The sequence below is a fragment of the Sciurus carolinensis genome, chromosome 3 (genome assembly GCF_902686445.1).
Source record: "Sciurus carolinensis chromosome 3, mSciCar1.2, whole genome shotgun sequence".
NCBI lineage: Eukaryota > Metazoa > Chordata > Mammalia > Rodentia > Sciuridae > Sciurus > Sciurus carolinensis.
The window spans coordinates 52,656,843-52,675,762 of NC_062215.1; the positions used below are offsets into that span (position 1 = coordinate 52,656,843).

The following is an 18,920-nucleotide window of genomic DNA, read 5'->3' on the forward strand; positions in this document are numbered from 1 at the left end:
TTGGGGATGCCTGCACCTGGTCAAGTGGGCCAACATCCAGTCCGTAGCTAGCCAATGAGGATGCGGGACTCCTGAGCGGGAGGTGGGACCAGAAGGGTTGGGCGGAACTTAGAGCATTGTTCCAAACCGGCAGTGATTTGGGCGCATGCGTAAGGAGGGTCCTGAGGCGATTGACTGGATACGGCTACACGTGATGCAGGGACCTGTAGCAGGGGTGCCGAGGTACCCTTTTCACGTTGTGGGCCAAGACATCTGCATTTCAGCACCAAAACCCGCACGTAAGAACTGGTGGTGGGCAAACTGGTTCTGGAGAGGCAAGCATTCACTTGTTTTTGAGGGATGCCAGGCCCACGTGGGCTTCCAGAGGAGAGGTTACAAAATTCAAAAGAGGCTGGAGTTGTAGCTCAGTGGTAGAGCGCTTGCCTAGCATGTGGGAGGCACTGGGTTCGAACGTCAGCACCACATTGCACGAATGGTATGAATCTACATCGTGTACAACCATAGAAACGAAATGGTGTACCCCATTTGTGTACAGTGAATCAAAATGCAGTCTGTAAAAATTAAAACATAAATTATAAAATAAAAATAAAAATAACATTTAAATAAATATAGTGTGTCCGTCTACAACTAAAAATATATAAAAAAAATTAAAAGAAATAACCCGAAGGAGTGCCTCCACTAATGCAGTCCCCAAAATCGAGATGACTGGATTCTTGAGAGGTTCAAGGGTCAAGGGAAAAGAGAAGGGGAATGGGTTGTTGGACTCCTGGCATTCATTTCTGTGATGAGAACTCTTTTCCGTTCCCACTAACAGGAAAGCTTGGGTCACAGAGACCCAAGTTATTTTTATAACTGAGAGGAAGGGCGGCTGTAAGGTCACACAGGGCTCCACCATCACCACCTATCCCTTCCTCAGTGGGGCTGGAACCTTTTCCTCTTCTATCTAGTAACAGCCATGTCCTAACCACATTTTTAAATCTCGAGGTGGAATAGAGAGAGAAATTATGACCTTGGCAACCGGAGCAATCAGCCCCTCCCACCCAAACAGTACTTAGGCCCCCAGAGAGCACTCCCTAGTCCTCCCCATACTCCATAGCATTGATGCCTTGGACTTCTGTCCCTTCATTGTAACTCAAACTCTGGAGGACCCCAATCTGGGTACCCTGGGCTCAAGAATTCATACCCAGCCAGGTGTGGTGGCACAGGCCTGTAATCCCAGCCATTCAGGAGACTGAAGCAGGAGGATTACAAGTTTGAGGCCAGTCTCAGCAACTTAGCGAAGCCCTAAGCAGCACACCTGAATTAAACCCCCAGTACAAAAAAACCAAAAAACAAAAACCACCCAGACCAGTGGGGAAAAGAGGCAAACAAGGTGGATAGGCTGTGTAGCTTTTGATTTCATATATGGAAAATAAAAATAATCATACCGAAGTTCCTGTGTGTTTGTGTATGAACATATATTCAAAACATTGGTGGGGAATATGCAGTTGGTGTGCTCATATATTAGTGGTTAAGAACTCAGTCTTTAGAATCAAATTGGTTCCAGTCATGACTTTATCATCTATTTTTTATATATATTTTTTAGTTGTTGATGGACCTTTATTTTGTTTATTTATATGCAGTGCTGAGAATTGAACCCAGTGCCTCACACATGCTAGGCAAGGGCTCTATCACTGAGTTACAACTCCGGCCTGACTTCATCTTTATTAACTTGGTCAAGATATTGGCTTCCCCATCTGTAAGTTAGCGATAATAGGCTATTTTTTATGGTTGCCAGGGGGGTTAAATTAGAAAACCCATGCACTAAAATGCTTAGTTTAGGGCATACCATGTAGCAGGTGATAAGTAATATTAGCTTGTTTTCTTTTCAACAGGGGATAAGCTTTAGTGAGAAGTGAAGAAAGGATTTAGTTTAGTTTTTTTTTTTTTTTTTTTTTTAATCTAATTCAGGTCATGGGTTTTAAAAGATTAAGAAACACAACCACATCCTGTAAATGTTGTAGGTAATTCAGAGGTCATGTTAACTGACTTTCATCACAGATGAGAACTTTAAGGGAGAAAGGGAGATAATATCAGAATTAGTGACCACTCTGCCTATGGGCCAGACCAGAGTTACGCATCCAGGTCACACAGAAGACAAGGGAAAGGGTAGGAGAGGCACATGCACTGGACGCTGGATAGATTCCAAGATGTCACTGATGGGAGACAAGGGTGGAGGTGGCATGCTGGCTCTTAACTACACAGCCTTCTTACTGCCCCCTCCTGTTGTCCTTCTGGGATCCAAGTCCTATCTATTTTCCTTGATGGTGGTGGGGTGTCCCAAGCATTAATATCCCCAACACAGATGCATCTTTCAACCTCTTGTTATTACTAGTGGTTTCCTAGTTTCTCCCCCGCTGCCTCCGCACCTCAGGCAGGAAGTGACTTCACACCAGCAGGATGCAGGTGGCTCCGGAGAAATTTCATGAAGTCACTGGTTCCTACACAATGAACCGGAAGGCAAGGGCAGGGAAGGGGAAAATAAAGACCATTTAAGATGTGTGGAGGGATGGATTAGAGAAATGAGTACAGAATCCAATATGTTATTTAAGAGGGAAGAAATCTCAGTCCAAGTCCCCAGATCCCCTGAGGCAAGAACCCAAAACACAACAAGTTGCACTCAGAGGCTTCTTTATTCCAAGGATCATATCTTGAAAGATCTAACATCTCCACCCCCAGGCACTTTCCACCGGCTCATCCAGTCTGCTAACACAGAAATCATAGTTTCATTTTACATGTCTCCTCTGCTTTCCCTCTTCTTCAATTCTGCAATGGGGTAATGGGGTTTAAAATAGAAATAGGGAGAATAGCTTTCTCACTAGTCCCCAAATGACAACTAGTGCTGACCTATCTTGAGGAAGTTCTGCCCCACAAATTCAAAAGTGCTTACCCTCCCCTCAAATCCTATAATCAAATAGGTCCCAGGGTAACAAGGATCAAGACTATAAATCAGGGCTCCAGGGTATTATCTAACATTCCAGATAGTAGCCAAGAGGCAACTGAACTTTTCCCCTACTTGGTCAACACCGGAAACTGCAGCACTCAATCAACTTCTTAATCCTACCTAGCAACTTGGTCAACTAGAGGGGGCTTTGATCCATCAGTCAACCAGTCTTTTTCTATTAAATCTCTAATCCCAACAATAATCCCAATCATAATTCCAAACTACAACAAACCCAGAATGGAACTCAGCCTCTTTTTTCTTTCTCTGGAAGGTTCTAGTGCACTCACTGATTCCAGACAGGAATGCAGTGATGGGAAGACAGGGTCACAGACCCAGTTTTTCTAAGGTAAGAAAGTTACAAAGCATCTGTGACTTAAAGAGGCAAAGAAGTTTCTGGAATCTGGACACTTGCCAGAAGATGTCCAAAACCCATTAAAGGAAGAAGGAGCTCATCTCGGGTATAGAGAACCCCAAGGAACATTCAAACCTGGATATCGCTGCAGTAATGGGTGGGTCACGACTCTTTAGTGAGGGTAAAGAGTTTCATATTTCTCCCTTAGGTCATAATATTCTTAGAGACTGGGTAGAATCAGAAAAGGTCACTTCACCTTTGATAGGAAATTTCAGATCTTTCTCCCATGGAGGAAGGATCAACTCAGTGCTAAGAACTGGCCTAGCAGGAGAATTATGAATCCAATTCAAACCCTTGGGTGGGCTCTATTATGATAGATGGATATGGTGTAGCCAAATCCAGGTGATTGGATTAATGGGACAATTTAGGTTCTGGACCATGTTGAAGTAAAGACTAGTGGCCTCCACTTACAGTGACGTAGGATACAACCTCCCACCCTGCCACCTTCAGGAGTCATTTGTTACCTCCATTTCAGGCTCATCATAAAGGTTCCTATCACCCCTGAAGAGCAAAGAAAAGTCTACATCTAGTTCTAGCCTGCTAGAGCACCTAAAAGTCCAGAATACCAGAGAGGGTTCCAGACCCAATTCCATAATCCCACATGTTCCTAGAGCTTGCCCTAGAATGAATTAAGGTTCTAGACCTAGAATTGGAGGGGTAGGAATGGAGAATCCCTTTCTCCATTTTAAGCAAACCAACATCAAACAAACAGGAGAGAGAACAAGTGTAAAGACAGAAGTTATAACAATACCAATACAAAACACTCAAGCCAAAGAAAGGAGACAAGTGCTAATAATCTCTGCCAGCAGAGCTGTGACCTCACCTTCTATGTTTCAGGTCACTTTTGATCACACTTGTGGAATAAGGAAGTGGGAAATGCGACAGAAGGAAAGCCCTGGTACTACCCAAAGGCTGTAATAAATTATATTTACAGATAAACCAAATGAGATGGGGGCTGCAGATAGGGGCTCTTCCCTTAAGGAAACCAGGCCTCCAGTGTCTCCCTGACCCCAGCCTCTAGCTAGACAATCTGGATTGTGGGGAAGAGGTTTTGACCAGCAAAACAGAGGCAGATCTAGCCCGGATCTGCCACCCCTGCTCTCCCCAGCAAGAAATTAAGGTGGCAGGGTTCCTGATACCAGAGTGGTCTTGCACGCCCCCAAAACAAGACCGACAGGGAAGCCAGGTCCAAGCTTGTGGGCTTCCTGGCCCCCGGGGAGCGAGTGGGGTCGGGGGCACTTAGCTAGGGTCCCCCGAGGATGTGGTAGTGTACTTTGGTGTTCGTAGCAGCTCCGTGTTTCTGGCGCAGATGCAATCGCAGCTGACTCTTGTGCCGGAAATGCAGGCCACAGGGATCGCACTGTGGGAGGACAGCTGAATCAGGTCCCACCCATTAAAAACACCTTTTAGGTGTTGAGCAAAGGGAAACTGTCCAGTTCTCGACAGAAAATTAGCTTTTGGCCCTCACATCCTCCCAAATCCTCAGGGGATCCCGGGAGATAGACCCTGCCTTATTTTCGCAAAGGTTTTCCTATTCGTTAATCCCTCTCTGGAAAATGAGGCCCACTTCAGAAGTGTAATACCTACTCCGGCCTCTGCCTATTATGCACTTAGATTCTTAGTTTCCAAGAAATCTAGGGGTAGTAAGGTCCCTCCTCTCACAGCGCCGCCCCTAGGTGAATGGAAGGTAATTCTAAGGGTTGATCCCACGGGATACCCACGTGGTAAGGTTTCTCTCCCGTGTGGATGCGAACATGGCTTTTGAGGGTCTGCAGGTGGCGGAAGCGAGTTCCGCAGGTGGGACAAGGATAGGGCTTCTCTCCGGTGTGGATCAGCACGTGCGCGCGCAGGTGCGCCACCTGGGAGGAGAGGAGACTTCAGACCACACCTCTGGGAGGGGCAGGACCCTCTCCACCCCGCCCTCTTGAACCCTCTCGGAGGGAGCTGACTTCGTACCTGTACAAAGCGCGAACCGCAAGTCTCACACTTGTAGGGTTTCTCTCCCGAATGGATGCGGCTGTGCGTTTTCAGGTTAGCTGGCCGGTTAAAACGGGCTCCACAGATGGAGCAGTGGTAGGGCTTTTCCCCTGCAAGCAGGGAGGAAGAGAAATCAGGGACGTTGCCCTAAGAACAGCAGTGGGCAAGAAGGCCAAAGCCCTTTCCTCCCCTACCTGAGTGCACCGTGCGGTGACTGGCCAGGTTGCCTTTGTAGCGGAAGGCAGATCGGCAGAGCTGACACTTATAGGGTTTGTCCTCGTCCCTGGGAGTCAGTGGGTCCAGCCCTGATGAGCGTCCAGCCACAGCCTCACAGTTCTGGCAGCTGAAAAACTCACTTCCTGGGAAGGGGTTGTGGGGGTTAGGGTGTGGGGGTGAGTAATGACAACCATAGTTACTAATTGAGTGAATTCTCAAACCGAACAGTAAGTAGGTAAGGTGTTTTCTTCCAATTCACTGTGAAGGATTCTGGGACCCATTTAACTTGCCAAAGGCCATATGGTTAGTAAGATCTTATTCCACATCTGATTCCAGAGCATTCTGCTAATTTCTTCAATAGTAGTGATGGTAGGTGGAAACCCCTGCTAGTGGGCAGAGGTTTTGGTTTCTTCTATCTTGCACCACTCTGGATGACAGTTCACAATCGAGGCCCTGCCAAAGTCTGGGCAGACTACTGAACCCTAAATGGAGATAAGCCAGAAATTCCCAAACTTTGCTGCTTATTGGAAGCACCTGGGGAGACTTAAAAATTACTGATTCCCCCTCATAAATAAAGTTCCATCATGATGTAAAAAAATTACTGATCCCCACTTGTAGATATTTTGATCTCTGGGTAGGACCTGGGAAATGGGAGTTTTAAAAGCTTCCCAGGTCATTTTAATTTGCAATAAAGTTTTGAAACCACCAGAATAGGTCTTTCCTAAGTCCTTTTAACCCAGACTGGCCTGGAATAGTCACAGAAGAAAAACTAGAAAAGAGGAGCTCTTACCTGGTGGTGGACAAGGCCGCTCAGCGGGTGATCCAGTAGTCTCTTGAGCCCGGGATGTGAAGAGATAGGGGGCGGTGGTTGGAGTTCCACATTTGAACTGTCTAGTGGCAGCAGTTGGAGAGAGCCTGAGCAGATCGTAAGGCCCATAGAAGAGGTTAGGAGAGATTATAGGGAGAGACATTCTCTCCAAGAGAACTTGAGATCAAAGGCCTATCCTCTGGAGGTGAGCTAATATTGACCAATGAGTCACAATAATAGCCTTGTCAAAATCCCATCCCGCTGAGTTACTCTGGTCCCTGGCCAACTCCCTATGGTGGGCTAGTATCTTTGAAAGGCAACCCCCCCCCCCCCATCTCCCTGCCTCCTGATAACAGGCTAACCTCTACAAAGTTTTGGAATTCCAGATCCGGTACCTGTTCTGGGGACCAGGAATGGGTCCTTCTTCACTGCTGCTGTTGTTGGAGGCCTCATCTCCACTGGGGAGTCTGGTTTGGGGGCAAGGTTGACCAGAACTCCTCTCCCCAATCAGGCTCCCTGCTTGGGAGGTCTGAGAGTTTAGCACGATGAACTTGTACTTTTTCCAGTTGCAGGCCTTGGGGTCTGGGCTGACTGGACTTGGGGGGCCTTGATTGCAGCTTCGAGACTCAGTAGGTGGGTCTGGGTGCCCTTCAGAGCACCGGGGACTGCCTGGTGGAGGGGCTGTTGGGAGTGTGGGGGGTTCTGCCTCCAGGGGTCGCAAGGAGATACCTAGAGGTTCACAGCTGGAAAAAGCGTGATGGACATTAATTCTATTTTCTAATTTTGCCTTTGCCATTGATAACTGGGTCGCCACCTCACCCAGGAAGAACACTGAGCCATGATTCCCTCACCTAGCCTGGATGAAGCGGTGGCATGCCTGAACTACGTGTTCCATCTGCAAGTAGGTGGCAGCTGCAAGGACAGCTGGTGCAGTGGCGGGAGAGAGACGCAGGCGCGAAGTGTACATGAAGTCCAAAAGAGGAGCGAAGCCTCTAGCTTCGGGGCCCCCGGGCAGGGAGAGCACGTCCACTCCCACTCCTGCTCGGCTCCGGAAAATTGAATAGAAGAAGCCACTGGAGAGAGGATAGACAGGTCATGTTAGACCAAGGGAGACACGTGCTGCTTTAGAAAGCCCCTTCCTTTAGAAATCCCGCTTCCTCACCATCATACCGCGCTCAATTCTGAAATTCTTCCTTCATTTTTCAGCAAGTTTTGGCTTTGAATTTCCACCCTATGGCCTATGGCTCCGCCCCCTTCCCCATTTGGTTCCCAATAACCCCACCCCTCGAACCTGCAGGCGATAAGAACTGCTTTATGTGCTCGAAGGGGTTGCCCGCCAACCAGTAGCGTGACATCAGTGAGGATCCCGCGCAGGCGCAGTTCATTCAAATTGCCAAGCACGTCCGAGGAGTGGCGGGTGAATTCGCGGACATAGCCAAGCGCTCCGTCTGGGGCAGTGGTGGAACCCATTGCGACACAGGCCTGTGAATGCAGTGGAAAGGGCTGAGGGATTGAGGCAGCCTTAAAACACCTTCCCTTCTCTGCTTGCTTTTTCTCCCAAGGTGCTTCTAGAGCGAGGTTCACTATCTCCGGCCCCAGCACACGCAGCCTCACTTAATTCATCTCGTTAATTCTGTCCTCAACCATATCGTCGCTCTCTTCCAGACAGCTAGATCCCAGAGCGCTTGGAGAGAGTTGAAGGTTCCCAACCGCTGCGTCGATGGAGAGCGTGCGAAATATCGCGCACTGAGCCTTTGTTGGATTCGTTGTGTCCCTCCACCACCTACCTCCCTTTGCTTCCCTGCGCGCCTAGATCTTAAGTGCTTGACCCTGTCTGGGGACTCCAGAAGAGCTGCGGTCCACACCCCTCCAAATCCCAGTCGAAGCTCCCTTCCGCGAACCGCAGATTTTTGCTACTCCTATACAGCCCTCATCCTAGTTTAGCGCAATTTTTGGGACTCATTCTCCCTACCATCAATGAGCTCCAACCCTCTTTGGGGTCCCAGGAGTCCGGCTCCCCCAGTGTCTCGTTCTTACCCCCGTCCCGCAGGGGCTGCGGCTTCTCTTCTCAGGGGGGCGGGGTCTCTTTCAATCTCGGCTCCTTTATCCGGCCGGGATGTCGGGGGCGGGGGTGGAGGTGGGGTGAACGCCTGGGTCTGTATCCTTCCTTCCTCCCTTGCTCTCCAGATGGTGAACCTAGGGCGGGGTCACCGTCTCAAAGGCGGGACCTCAGAAGCACCAGGTGATCCTAACGTGGGGGTTTGGGGACCACTAATGGTGGAACTGAGGATGTGGGTATTGGAATTGGGGAGATTAGGGATGTCCAGGATGTGAAATAATAGGGGCTCTGGGTGATAGGAGGACCTGGGACAGCGAAAATTGGTGTATTGACTTTTGGAAGAAGGTACCATTAGTCAGTTATAGGAGAAAGTGGACACACCAAAACTCCCCCTTCCGATATACTGTGTTAAGGGTGAAAAGGGGGACACCAGGTTTGGGGAGGCGCTAGTGGTCTTAGCTGGGGTCTCAGATAGTGGAAGGGTGTGGTGTGAATGATAGACTCCTCTACCAGGGCCCACAAAAAGCGGGGGCTCTGACCGGGCGGGGTAGGGAGAGGGCGGATATGATTTCTAGTTCGTTTCCTTCCATTGTCCTGCGACCGGACGGCTCTGCCAGCTGCTTCCCCTCGAGGAGGTGGGGAAAGCCCCGGGTGGGGGCCTAGAGACGCTCAGGAGACCTAGGCGTCCGGCCTCTGCTCCCAACTTTCTTCTGAGTCCTTTTAGGGATCCAGAGAGGCCGACTCCCGCCCAAAACCCGCTCGCTTTCCCCCAGTCCCAGCTCAATACGTCCTCGAGCACCCGCCGGTCCGCTACGCTTTGAGGCTGGCGGGACGCCGGGGTCCAGCGCGGCAAGTAGGCAAAGCTCGGCAATGTCTGGCTCCTTCCACGAGGGGGCGGACGAGCACTAGCCTCGCCTCTCTCCGTGGTTTCCACCCGGCTGGGGTTGTGCTCAGACTGGGGCGTTGGATGGATTCGGTCTTGGCGGCTGAAACCTTGGGCTTCCTCCCCTTTGCGATGGTTTAGTTCGTAGTTATGTCTCTTAGGGGAGTTCTAGGCAAAGAGGTAGAGTTAGGGACCCAGGGACTCTCCGTCAGGCTTGGGTTCCTACGGAGGTGGTCCTAAGGAGGTGGGAAATCCGGTAGGGAATGAGGCATGTGGGTGGGACAAGGAGTGGGACTTGAGCCTGGGAGCACAAGTTTTTCTTTTCTAATCAAGATATTCACATGTTTTTGGAAGTGAATTTTTAGTGAACATTAATATGAAAATTGGGTAGGGTAAACAGAAAGACAAACAGAAGACTGAGGAAGAGGGCAGGAGGGCCTGACAACCCTAATTTTAAGACACCGATCTTTGAGAACATATGCTCATATTTGTGTGGTGAGACTTGGGTGGGGGTCAAGGCTTACTTGGAGAAGAGGGACCAGACCAGCTGCAAAGGAGTACCTCTTTGGATTTGGTCTCAGGAGGGTATACAGTTGACCAGAAATAACCAAGTATTGATCATGGAGCTGTATATGCAGGCTTGGGGCCTTCCGGTTCAGTTTCAAAGTTGTCTTTACCTGAGTTCACGAAACAAGTGCTGAGAAGTGGGAATTGGGAATGACTAAGGACATAGAATTGTGATGTGGCTTTGGCATATTTGGTCTCTGTCCAGTCTGGAGGTGAGAATTAGAATAGGGGTTCCCTTTGGTATCAGGATAGAATGTTATCTGGTCAGTTGTGGGTTGCCATTTGTTAGGGGGTGTTGATTTTACTGTTACAGCCAATGGGGCCTATGGTATGTTTGAGGCATGGGGCTGACTTTGAAGTTGCATTAGTTCTGGGGATTCTGGTGCCTACATTTTGGAGTCTCTGTCCATCTCTGTCATCTTGGATTATCAGAAGAGCCAGAATGCTCATGCTGATTTTAGGGTACAGTCTGTTTTGAGGTATAAATTTCAAGAGTCAGACTAAATTATTGGGGACAAGAAATTCAATTTGGAGTTTTTTGTTTTTAAATTACTTTGAGGAGGCACATCATAGGAAACAGATCAAGTTTGAAGACTTTGTGTGGTTGTGGGGGTTTTGAGGGGTGCAAAGTTGTGTATTTGAATCAAGTGAAGACTTATTTTGAGGAGGAGGTTATTCTGTGTATGCATGAATAACTAGGAAACTTTGTCCAGGGGGATCGAGAAGGTGAGGGTCCCCAGGGTAGAAGACTAAATTTGGGGGTATCCTCATTTGGGGGTGTTTTGTTACACTTTGGGCACATTTGGGTGAAGCTGAATGATAGACCATGAGGTGAGATTGATTTGGAGGTTCACGTAATTTGGAGCACGTTTCTGGGTTGGGGGTATCTTTTGCTTAGAGCTCCCTCTGACCCCAGATTCTAGAAACTTCTTTCTTTAGTGAACCCCTAAATAAGCACACGAATTGGAGGGAGAAATTTGGAGAGGGCATGATGCCTCCTCATGGACTTAATACCATGTGACTTGGATAGATCTGAAAGAGAAGAGGTGGTTTTGGACTCCAAACCCCAATTTATTTAGGGAAAAACACTTAAGTTTGGGGGAAGGTGGAGGAAAATGGGGTGTCTTTTGGTAAAGTGGACACCCCTGAGCAGGGCAGTGCTGCTGGAACTGTGGCAAGGAGAGGTGGTAGTGGGTGAAAGGAGGGGATTCTTGTACCCTGATTTTTTAGATAACAGTCCCAAACAGAAAGCAGGCAGAATACTGGAAATGTGGGTGAACTGAGGGGGAGGGGTTCCCAACGGCAGCAGGGGCTAGAGGGTGAGCCAGGCCAGCTCTTCCCGCTTGGGTCCCTGCTCTCTTCGGTTCTCCTCCCCTCTCTCCCTCCCACCGCCCACCCCCCCAACCCAAGGAAAAAAAAAAAAACTGCCTGTGCAACAGCAATGGCAGATTCCAATCCTCCAGGCTTTCCTAAACCACCACCGAGACCAGCCAGGGGGGAGGGGAAGGGAGGATCGGGCTTTCCTGCTTCCTTAAGACAGGAGCAATGAGCTTGACCTCCTGGCCCCTAGCCCTTTGAGGAGTGCCCCCCTGGTCTGGAAGCCAGGTGTCCTGGACCCTAGCCCCCAAGCAGGGGGGGGGTGCCTGGAGAGACGGGGAGGAGGAAGGAGGGAGTGACTTCCAAAATTGGCATCGGGACAGAGCAGGGCTGGCGGGAGACAGGAGAAAGACAGAATTTTCCTGAAAAAACGGGGGTATCTAAGGACCCCAAATTTGGGGATCTAGTCCAGGACTGTCTTCCCAACATCCTAGATTTTTTTGGGATTTTTTGGGGGCCCTGGGACCCCTCTAGATGGGGTGAGGAATGTAGTGTTGGGGGAATCTGACTGGGGCATTGCAGCTGCCTCTCCCGCCGAGTTGGAGACGGATGGGCTGGGACGGGTTTTGGGGGGGTGTCCCCAATTCTGACTGGGAGTGGAGGAACCCCCTTCAGAGCTCTCTTGTGGGGGTCCCCCCTCCCCAGGGCACTCCCCAGTCCCTGAGCCAGCCGAGAGGAAGGAGGCCAGCGATGCGACTGGGGCGGCTCCTTTCTCCTGCACCCCAAATGTAAGGGATGCACCCCAAAATTTGCTCCTTTCAAAATAGGGGACCAGGATCTCAGGGGAGAGTAGCTGAGGTAAGTGGGGAGGAAAGTGTCCCCTGTTTTCAGGAGAGACGTGGCGGTTGTGGGGGAGGTTTGGAGGTGCGTGTTGGGGTGGGGTTGGGCTTTGTCAGTCTTGGAATTGGGGGAATGATTGGAGAGTCTTTCTCTTATACCCCTAAACTGCAGCCCCTCAGATGGAGACTGAAACCTGAGAGCAGAGAGCTCCCCAACATCCCCAACCTTTAGAATAGTGTTTGATTTCTCTTTCACCCCCACAAAGGCTCTGCCGAGGGTGGGAGCTGGGGACGGCTGCTGTTTTGGGGCTCTGGGGGTTCAATGAGGAGCAGGAGGCCTTGGAAGTGTTTGATGTAGGACTGATAAGGGTCTCAGGAGGGAGTCTGGCATCACCAGGGGCCTAAAAAGACTGCTTACTTACACCATCTTAGATCTTTTTGATTGTTAAGAGTTTTGGGGGTGTGTCGGAAGGGGGTTGGTAAAAGGTGGGATGGGATATGACATGATAACATTTGGGTTTTACAGGGTACTATTTTGATTTGCAGAAGGGATTTGGGCCCTTGGATTTTGCTTTCTGGGAGGTACTTTTATAAATTAAGTCCTGGCCAGGAGGAAAAGGCTAAGGGAAGGCCTAGGGTTGGGGGTGGGGAGAGGCATGTTTGTCTCAGCTTAAACGTGGCTCTCTGGGGTGGGCCCGCCTGCCTGGGCCTGGTGGATAGGCTGGTGGGTGGTGTTGTGGGGCTAGGGCATGGGCCTTGGAGGGCCATGGGGGAGTGGGAGCAGCACAGGGGGATGAATATCTGGCCCTCAGATCCTGATAGCCCCCTTCCTGGGCCCTGCTGCTCCCCTTTCCCCCTGGCCTCCATTTCCTGCCTTTGGCCTCCATCTTGTGGCAGGCCCAGGGCCCAGGGCGACTTCCGGCCCCCCTCTCCCAACCATGTTCCGGCCCCACCACCTCTGGACTGCCAACTCCCAACCCTGCTGTCCTTGGCCCTCTGTCTCTCCTAGCGTTTCTCATGGGTTCTGACCCAGGGAGGGGAGGAATGGACACAGAAAGCCTTGGGTCCCTGCCCTTGCTGAGTCAGGAGGCAGTTTGTTGGTCCCCCTAGTCATTCCCTATTTCCTCTGCCCCTGATCCCACCCTAGGGATCTGCTGAACTGAGTTCCTCCAGAGGGAAGATGGTTCCAGTCTTATTACACTATGAGCTCATCCCCTAGGCCCCTCTCTTTCCAGTCGCCTGCTCAACTCCTGTCCCTGGTTCCTGGTTTTTCCCAACCTTTTTGGGGGCCATGTTTGCCTTTTATGCCTTCTCTATTTCCCTGCTCTTGTGGGGGGGGTGTCTTCATAGCACCATCTTGTGCTCTAGTCCTCTCAACCCACCCGTCCTGCCCCCGCCCCAGCAGCACACTGTGGTTTGTACGGCACTGTGGCCACGTCCAAACCACACTGTGGTGTTAGAGCGAGGGTGGGGGAGGCACCGCTGAGGCCTGACCCTGGGAGACCACCCTGGAGAAGCGACACAAATATCTGGGGCCTTGTGGCAAAGTTCTTGTGAGGTGGGGAAGAAAGGGGTATGAAAGCCCTGGAACAGCCCCTTTAAAATCTCTAGGGTAGTCTCAGGAATATTGACCGCCAGCAACCCTGGAGTAAGTTCTGGATGCAGAGCAAAGTGGAGTTTTTGTTGCCCACACCCAGCTCCCCTGGCTCTAGCAGCACAGAAATATTGGCACTGGGAAGCGAGTCTGCCAATATTGGCTGTGCTGCTCCAGGCAGGGTGGCGAGGACTACTGAAGAGGGGCTGAGCCCCTGAGGGATAAGGAGAAGTGAAGGAACAGCAGCTGCAGCACCATGCTGAGAGAGAATCTTTATTTTCTGTATAAAAATGTCCATCAGATGGAGGTCAGGGATTGAGGGCAGATGGTTATCAGGGACAGCCAGGTGACAGTCCTAGAAGCCTTCTGACCCTCTCGCATTCAGGCCTTGCTGAGTCCCAGGTGATCCACAGGTCCAGGGTGAACAGTGAGAGGGGTCAGAAGTGGAAGGCTCAGCAGGAGAGTAGAGGAGCATCAGCAGAGGTTGTGAGAAGGCCAGAATCCAGGGTCAGGCTGTCTGGAACAGGAAGTAAAATGGACAGAGATGGAGCAAGCCCCAAGTAGTTTCCAAGATAACTCCCATCTCTCCAAATACCCTGCTTCTTACTGATCCAATCCCTTGCACTGTGAGAGCACCTTCCCTTCAAAGCCTCTGAACAAGGGAGAGGCTCCTGCTGACACCCGCCCCTGCCATCAGGTGAGCACTTCCTCCCCCACCCCAGCCAGTGTGGGAGGAGGAAGACTCCTACCCTGGTCGAAGTTGAGTTTCTTGGCTGGAGGAGTTTCTCCTAACCCTTCAATATCCACCAGGTCACTGTTGGCGTCGGAGTCATTCAGAGCACTGAGTGTCACATCTGGGAGGGGGCATAGGCTAGGTTCTAGGTTCCCTGACTCTCCCCTCCCCAGTTTTCCAAAGCTTTGTACTCTACCTCCCCCACTCTGGGAACCACCACAGGGAGAGAAAGAGAGATCTGCCTCTGACTCAGTCCCAATTCTCTCACTGAGCCTCAGATGGGACCTTCAACCCCTACCCTAGACAGTAACAACTCCACAGCCCTCACCAGACTTCTGTTTCTTTATGGGGGGACCCCCGGCCTCAGGGACACTGGAGCTGCTGGGTGGAGGGGCGGCTGGAGGAGGTGACAAGACACCAGATGCCACCTTCTTGGGCCCTTTTTTGGGTGATTCAGCTGGAAGGGGGATGCCAGAATCTTCATATACCTTTCTCTTTACAGTGGCCTTTATTTGAGCCCTGAAGAGAAGAGACAGCAGATTAGGGAAGGAGTCATCAAGTGAGGGGAGAGGAGAGGGCAGGGGTAATGGGCCACTCTGAAGGAATTCTGGGAGCCCTACATAAGAATCCAGGTCAGGGCCCCAGGCCTTTGGTAGGATTCTTATTTTCCTGAAGTTCTGTACTCAATTAAGGCAGATGGAGTGTGAAGAGTGGAGTCCCAGAACTGAGTAGCAGGAAAGGCCCATCCCCTAATCCTCTTCTGGGAGAGGTGTATGGATGTATAGTGCCAACAGGTAAGGCTTGGTGATTTACAAGTAGACTGAAATTTAGTTGATCTGGATCAACTACTTCAGAATCACAGTACCCCTGGAAACACTAGAGTCTCAAAAGATCTATCTAAATCATCAGGGAACTCCCATTATCAAATATAAAAATTAAGTATCTCAGGCACCCTAAAATAAAATTCTTGGAAGGTTCCGATTACCATGGCATTTTAGGAACTTCTGACCAACTGTGACAATTCTTATACTCTTTCAGTCCTCAGGGGGAATGCTGACAAAACTAGCACTACAGTAGGAAAGATGCTGAGCTGGGAGTGCTGAGGAAGATGGAATAATGGGTAAGGAGGAAGAAAGCTGCCCACCCCCCTTTTTCTGCCAGTCACCCTCCCTCACACTGTCCGTTCCTTGATGACACAGCTGATGTGATTAAGATCGTCCCCAAATCGCTTCACAGCAGCCCTCAGCATCTCTATTTCCGTCTCCGTCCACTTCGCACTGTCGGAAGGGGAGAGGGGTGGGGGTAGCAAAAATGGGAGAAGGGGGGAATGGAGCCAGCCCACGGGCTGTGCATTCCACAGCCAATCAGTCTTCTGCCCCCAATCTCTGGGTCCCCTTCCAAGGACTAAAAGGGGTCCTACTTAAAAACAAGGAAACCTCTGGGGACCCCCAACCACATAAAATTGCACCTACCGCTACCTTACAACACTTTTCTCCTTCATCAATGTGCAATTGCTGCAGACGGCCGGCTGACACCAGCTCAGAAAGTAGAGGGGTCTTACAAACAAAACCCTTGAACACGGTTTGCAGCAGTTTGATGGAATTTTATATATGATTTGGTGCGGGTGATAGTGGTGGTAGTTTAGCTGGTTCGCAGCAAGGGACAACTGAAATGAGTCCGGGTTGTGGACCTGTCTGTATCTTCATCTGTCATTCATTCAATCATTCAGCGAACATTTATTAACACCTATTCTGCGCTGTGCCAGGCACAAAGGGAAACTAACATTTGCCCCTGCCCTAGAGAGGATCTGTGTCTGTGACTGAGTCCAAGCGTCTGCGCCCGGGGTCACGTACCCCGCGGGGGAAGAGTCGGCCACTGGATGCAACTGCATCGTCAGCTCTCCGAGCTTCGTGAAGGCGGCGCCGGCCGCAGAGAAGATCTCTCCGACCTGGGGGTGGGACAGCATTACTGGGGGCCGGCGCACAGACCCGGCGCGGTCCCGCCCGGGGACCCTAGCCCCACCCCAGATCAGCTCCCGCTCGCCCGCCCCCAGCCCGGCGCCAAGGAGTCGGGAACCAAGCGGGGGGCCCGCCCTCCTGTGGCCGCCAGGGAGCGCTGTCCGCGAGGGAGATCGAACCTTTGTGGACGCTGACGTCATGGCCCCGCGCACCTCCTCACGGAGACGCTCTGCCGCCGCCACCACGCGAGCTGGGACCACGGAGAGCCGGGCGACCGAGCCGCTCCGGCCCGGGAGCAGGAAGTCCCACCCTCCCCGCAGCTGATTGGCTGAAACCCTGCCGCTCTCCGCCCGACCAACCGCCGTCGCTTAGGCGGTCCGGGCGCTGGGATAAGGAGTGGTGGAAGACGTCGCCTCACTTCCGGCCGGCTTCACTCCACTTCCTTGGAACGGTCTGGACTCTGCAGCTAAGAGGCCGACCTCCAGCCTTGGCCCGGCCCGCCCTGTCACTCAAGCAGAGACGCGAGGCTTAAGAGAGCAGTTTCTCTTTATTGTGATACGCGTCAAGACAAGGGGCTGGACGCCAGAGATTGGAGAACTGGGGATACAGACTCTCACCAGGGGGACCCAGTTTCCCAGAGGACACCAGAATGGGGTGGGGAGTTTTTAAATAGAGGGGTCTGGAGAGGGGAAACGACCGAGCTCTAGCGCACCATGTATTCCTTGCGCTTGTTAAGCCGAACTTGGCAGAAAGAGAAGCCTCCAAGGAGGAGGTAAAGGCCCGCGGCGATGAAACAGTTGTAGCTGACTTGCTCGTAAAGGTTGTAAATGTTCTGAGGGCCATTCCTGAGGATGGGGATTAAGCAGAGAAGTGTCAGCCATTAAGAACATCCAACAGTTATTGGGCATTTAGTATGCGTCAGGCACCATCCTAAGCGCTTTTATGTATATTATCTTATTCAATCTTCTGGACTGTAGGATTTATTCCATTATAATACCCCCTTTGCAGAGATGAACTGAGGCACAGAAAGGTGAAATTACTTAAGAAGCCACATCTAAAACCGGCGGGTTTTGGTATAGACGCCAAGGCCTGATTTCCAAGATCACTCCTAAATGCATTCCATTTTTCTTTTTTGGTGCTAGGGATTGAACCCAGGACCTTGCATGTAAAGCGCGTTGTACCACTGAGCTACAGTCCTCAGCTTCTAACCACATTCAAAATAGAGCACTCTCCTTTACCAGTACTCTAAATGTCAGGGTCCTAAACATCCAGCCTCCGGCAATATTCCGCTTATAATTCTGACCATAGATCCAACCAAGTTTCACCTGCACCCGGCTCCTCTCTCCCCAGACTACTTACTCAAAATCTTTCTCCGTGAGGGGAACGTCCTCAATTAACACAGCGGAATGGACATTGAAAAATATTCCAAGCATTATCTGAAAAAAAGGGAATATGTTGGTTGTTGAACTCAGGCAACTGCTGGTCACTCCCTAAACCCCTTTCATTTCTAATGTTGACACAACACCTGCGCCTGGGATTAACCAGAATGAGCTAGTAGTAGGTGTGGTTGTAGCTGGATTCGGACTCAGCCACCTGCAATAGGGTGAAAAGTGGGGACACTGAGACGCATGGCTGGGACAAGGGCGGGAATAGTTAGTAACTCGTCTTTCCCAAGAACCCAGACTATATTTCCCAAAGGCGTCATTATCACGGGACAGGGCGGAAGAGGTGAGGGAGAACAGGCACTTTATATTATTTCTGGAAGTGGCCACAGACAGTCCTGGGGGAAACAAGACCACAGCTACCCATTTCAGGAAGAGGCACTCCTTTTCCCCTCCTAGTCTCCATTCAACTCATGCATCTCTGACGACCCCAGTTCTTCATTTTCTTACCTTGATAGGTCCGCAAATTTACCAGCCCTGGCTCCCATTCCAGGCTCTAGCCCTAGCATCTTCTCGTCCAGTCCTCCACCTTCCAATCTCAATTCTGTCTCATTCTCCAGCGACTAGTTATCCCACTAGCCCCACCAGCCTGCCTACTGCTTTCTAAGACCTGGAGTTTCCTGGCCTTCCAGCCCTCCAACCCCGGAGCCCCTCAGGCCCTCTGCGACTTTCGTCCGGATGTCCCCTCACCAACATGATCACTCCCCAGGCGCTGAGGACGATGCCGCAGGCGGCTAGCTTGGGCCCACAGCACAGGAGCGATGCCATGAAGAAAGGAATCGGGGATTGCTTGAGTGTGAGCTGAGTGGGAAGGTGGTGAGAAGCAACCCTGGATGCTTCGGGATCCAGAGAGCTGGATTTGGGGGCTGGAGTCGCGGAGGGCGGTAGAGGGGGGCGTGGCCTCCGGTCCCAACCATCCCGCTGGGGGGCGGCAGCGAAGAAGGTGGCGCCTCGGGGCCCTTCCGAAACTTCGGTGGGAGGAGGCGGTGTCCGAGACAGAAACAACCCCTCTAGAAGCCCTTTTTAACCTGTGTGGCTAGGGTGTGAGTATACAAGAGAGAGGGCTTAGGGTTTTTTGATCTCCCTTACCCCTCCGCTTTGCAATGGAGGTAGCTGGCATATCACGTGATCA

The 18,920-nt window shown here is 51.1% G+C and overlaps 3 protein-coding genes and 1 long non-coding RNA gene across 8 annotated transcripts; 1 reads left to right on the forward strand and 3 right to left on the reverse strand.

Annotated features, from left to right (window-relative positions):
- Positions 1-1,888: 1,888 nt before the first annotated feature.
- On the reverse strand, positions 1,889-8,538 carry Bcl6b (BCL6B transcription repressor). Of its 2 annotated transcripts, none has more exons than XM_047545080.1 (9): positions 8,434-8,538; positions 7,688-7,878; positions 7,248-7,469; positions 6,792-7,139; positions 6,379-6,503; positions 5,567-5,731; positions 5,352-5,482; positions 5,117-5,254; positions 1,889-4,755 (listed from the first exon to the last, which is right to left on the reverse strand). In XM_047545080.1, the coding sequence occupies exons 2-9, from the start codon at positions 7,864-7,866 to the stop codon at positions 4,639-4,641; spliced, it is 1,425 nt and encodes a 474-aa protein (XP_047401036.1). In that variant the 5' UTR covers positions 7,867-7,878; positions 8,434-8,538; the 3' UTR covers positions 1,889-4,638. The 2 variants fall into 2 exon arrangements, with proteins under 2 accessions (XP_047401036.1, XP_047401035.1); XM_047545079.1 differs by having other exon boundaries at positions 8,369-8,459.
- Positions 8,539-11,835: 3,297 nt separating this feature from the next.
- On the forward strand, positions 11,836-17,655 carry LOC124979060 (uncharacterized). The gene is made up of 3 exons (XR_007107623.1): positions 11,836-12,080; positions 15,427-15,508; positions 16,189-17,655. It is a non-coding gene; the product is annotated as an uncharacterized LOC124979060 (long non-coding RNA).
- Positions 13,915-16,742, reverse strand: C3H17orf49 (chromosome 3 C17orf49 homolog). Of its 4 annotated transcripts, none has more exons than XM_047543247.1 (6): positions 16,526-16,742; positions 16,242-16,336; positions 15,564-15,665; positions 14,717-14,907; positions 14,405-14,509; positions 13,915-14,168 (listed from the first exon to the last, which is right to left on the reverse strand). In XM_047543247.1, the coding sequence occupies exons 1-6, from the start codon at positions 16,544-16,546 to the stop codon at positions 14,164-14,166; spliced, it is 519 nt and encodes a 172-aa protein (XP_047399203.1). In that variant the 5' UTR covers positions 16,547-16,742; the 3' UTR covers positions 13,915-14,163. The 4 variants fall into 4 exon arrangements, with proteins under 4 accessions (XP_047399203.1, XP_047399202.1, XP_047399204.1 ...); XM_047543246.1 differs by having other exon boundaries at positions 13,915-14,172; XM_047543248.1 differs by lacking the exon at positions 15,564-15,665 and having other exon boundaries at positions 13,915-14,172.
- Positions 16,902-18,671, reverse strand: Rnasek (ribonuclease K). The gene is made up of 3 exons (XM_047543250.1): positions 18,479-18,671; positions 17,706-17,782; positions 16,902-17,191 (listed from the first exon to the last, which is right to left on the reverse strand). The coding sequence occupies exons 1-3, from the start codon at positions 18,554-18,556 to the stop codon at positions 17,050-17,052; spliced, it is 297 nt and encodes a 98-aa protein (XP_047399206.1). The 5' UTR covers positions 18,557-18,671; the 3' UTR covers positions 16,902-17,049.
- Positions 18,672-18,920: the final 249 nt, after the last annotated feature.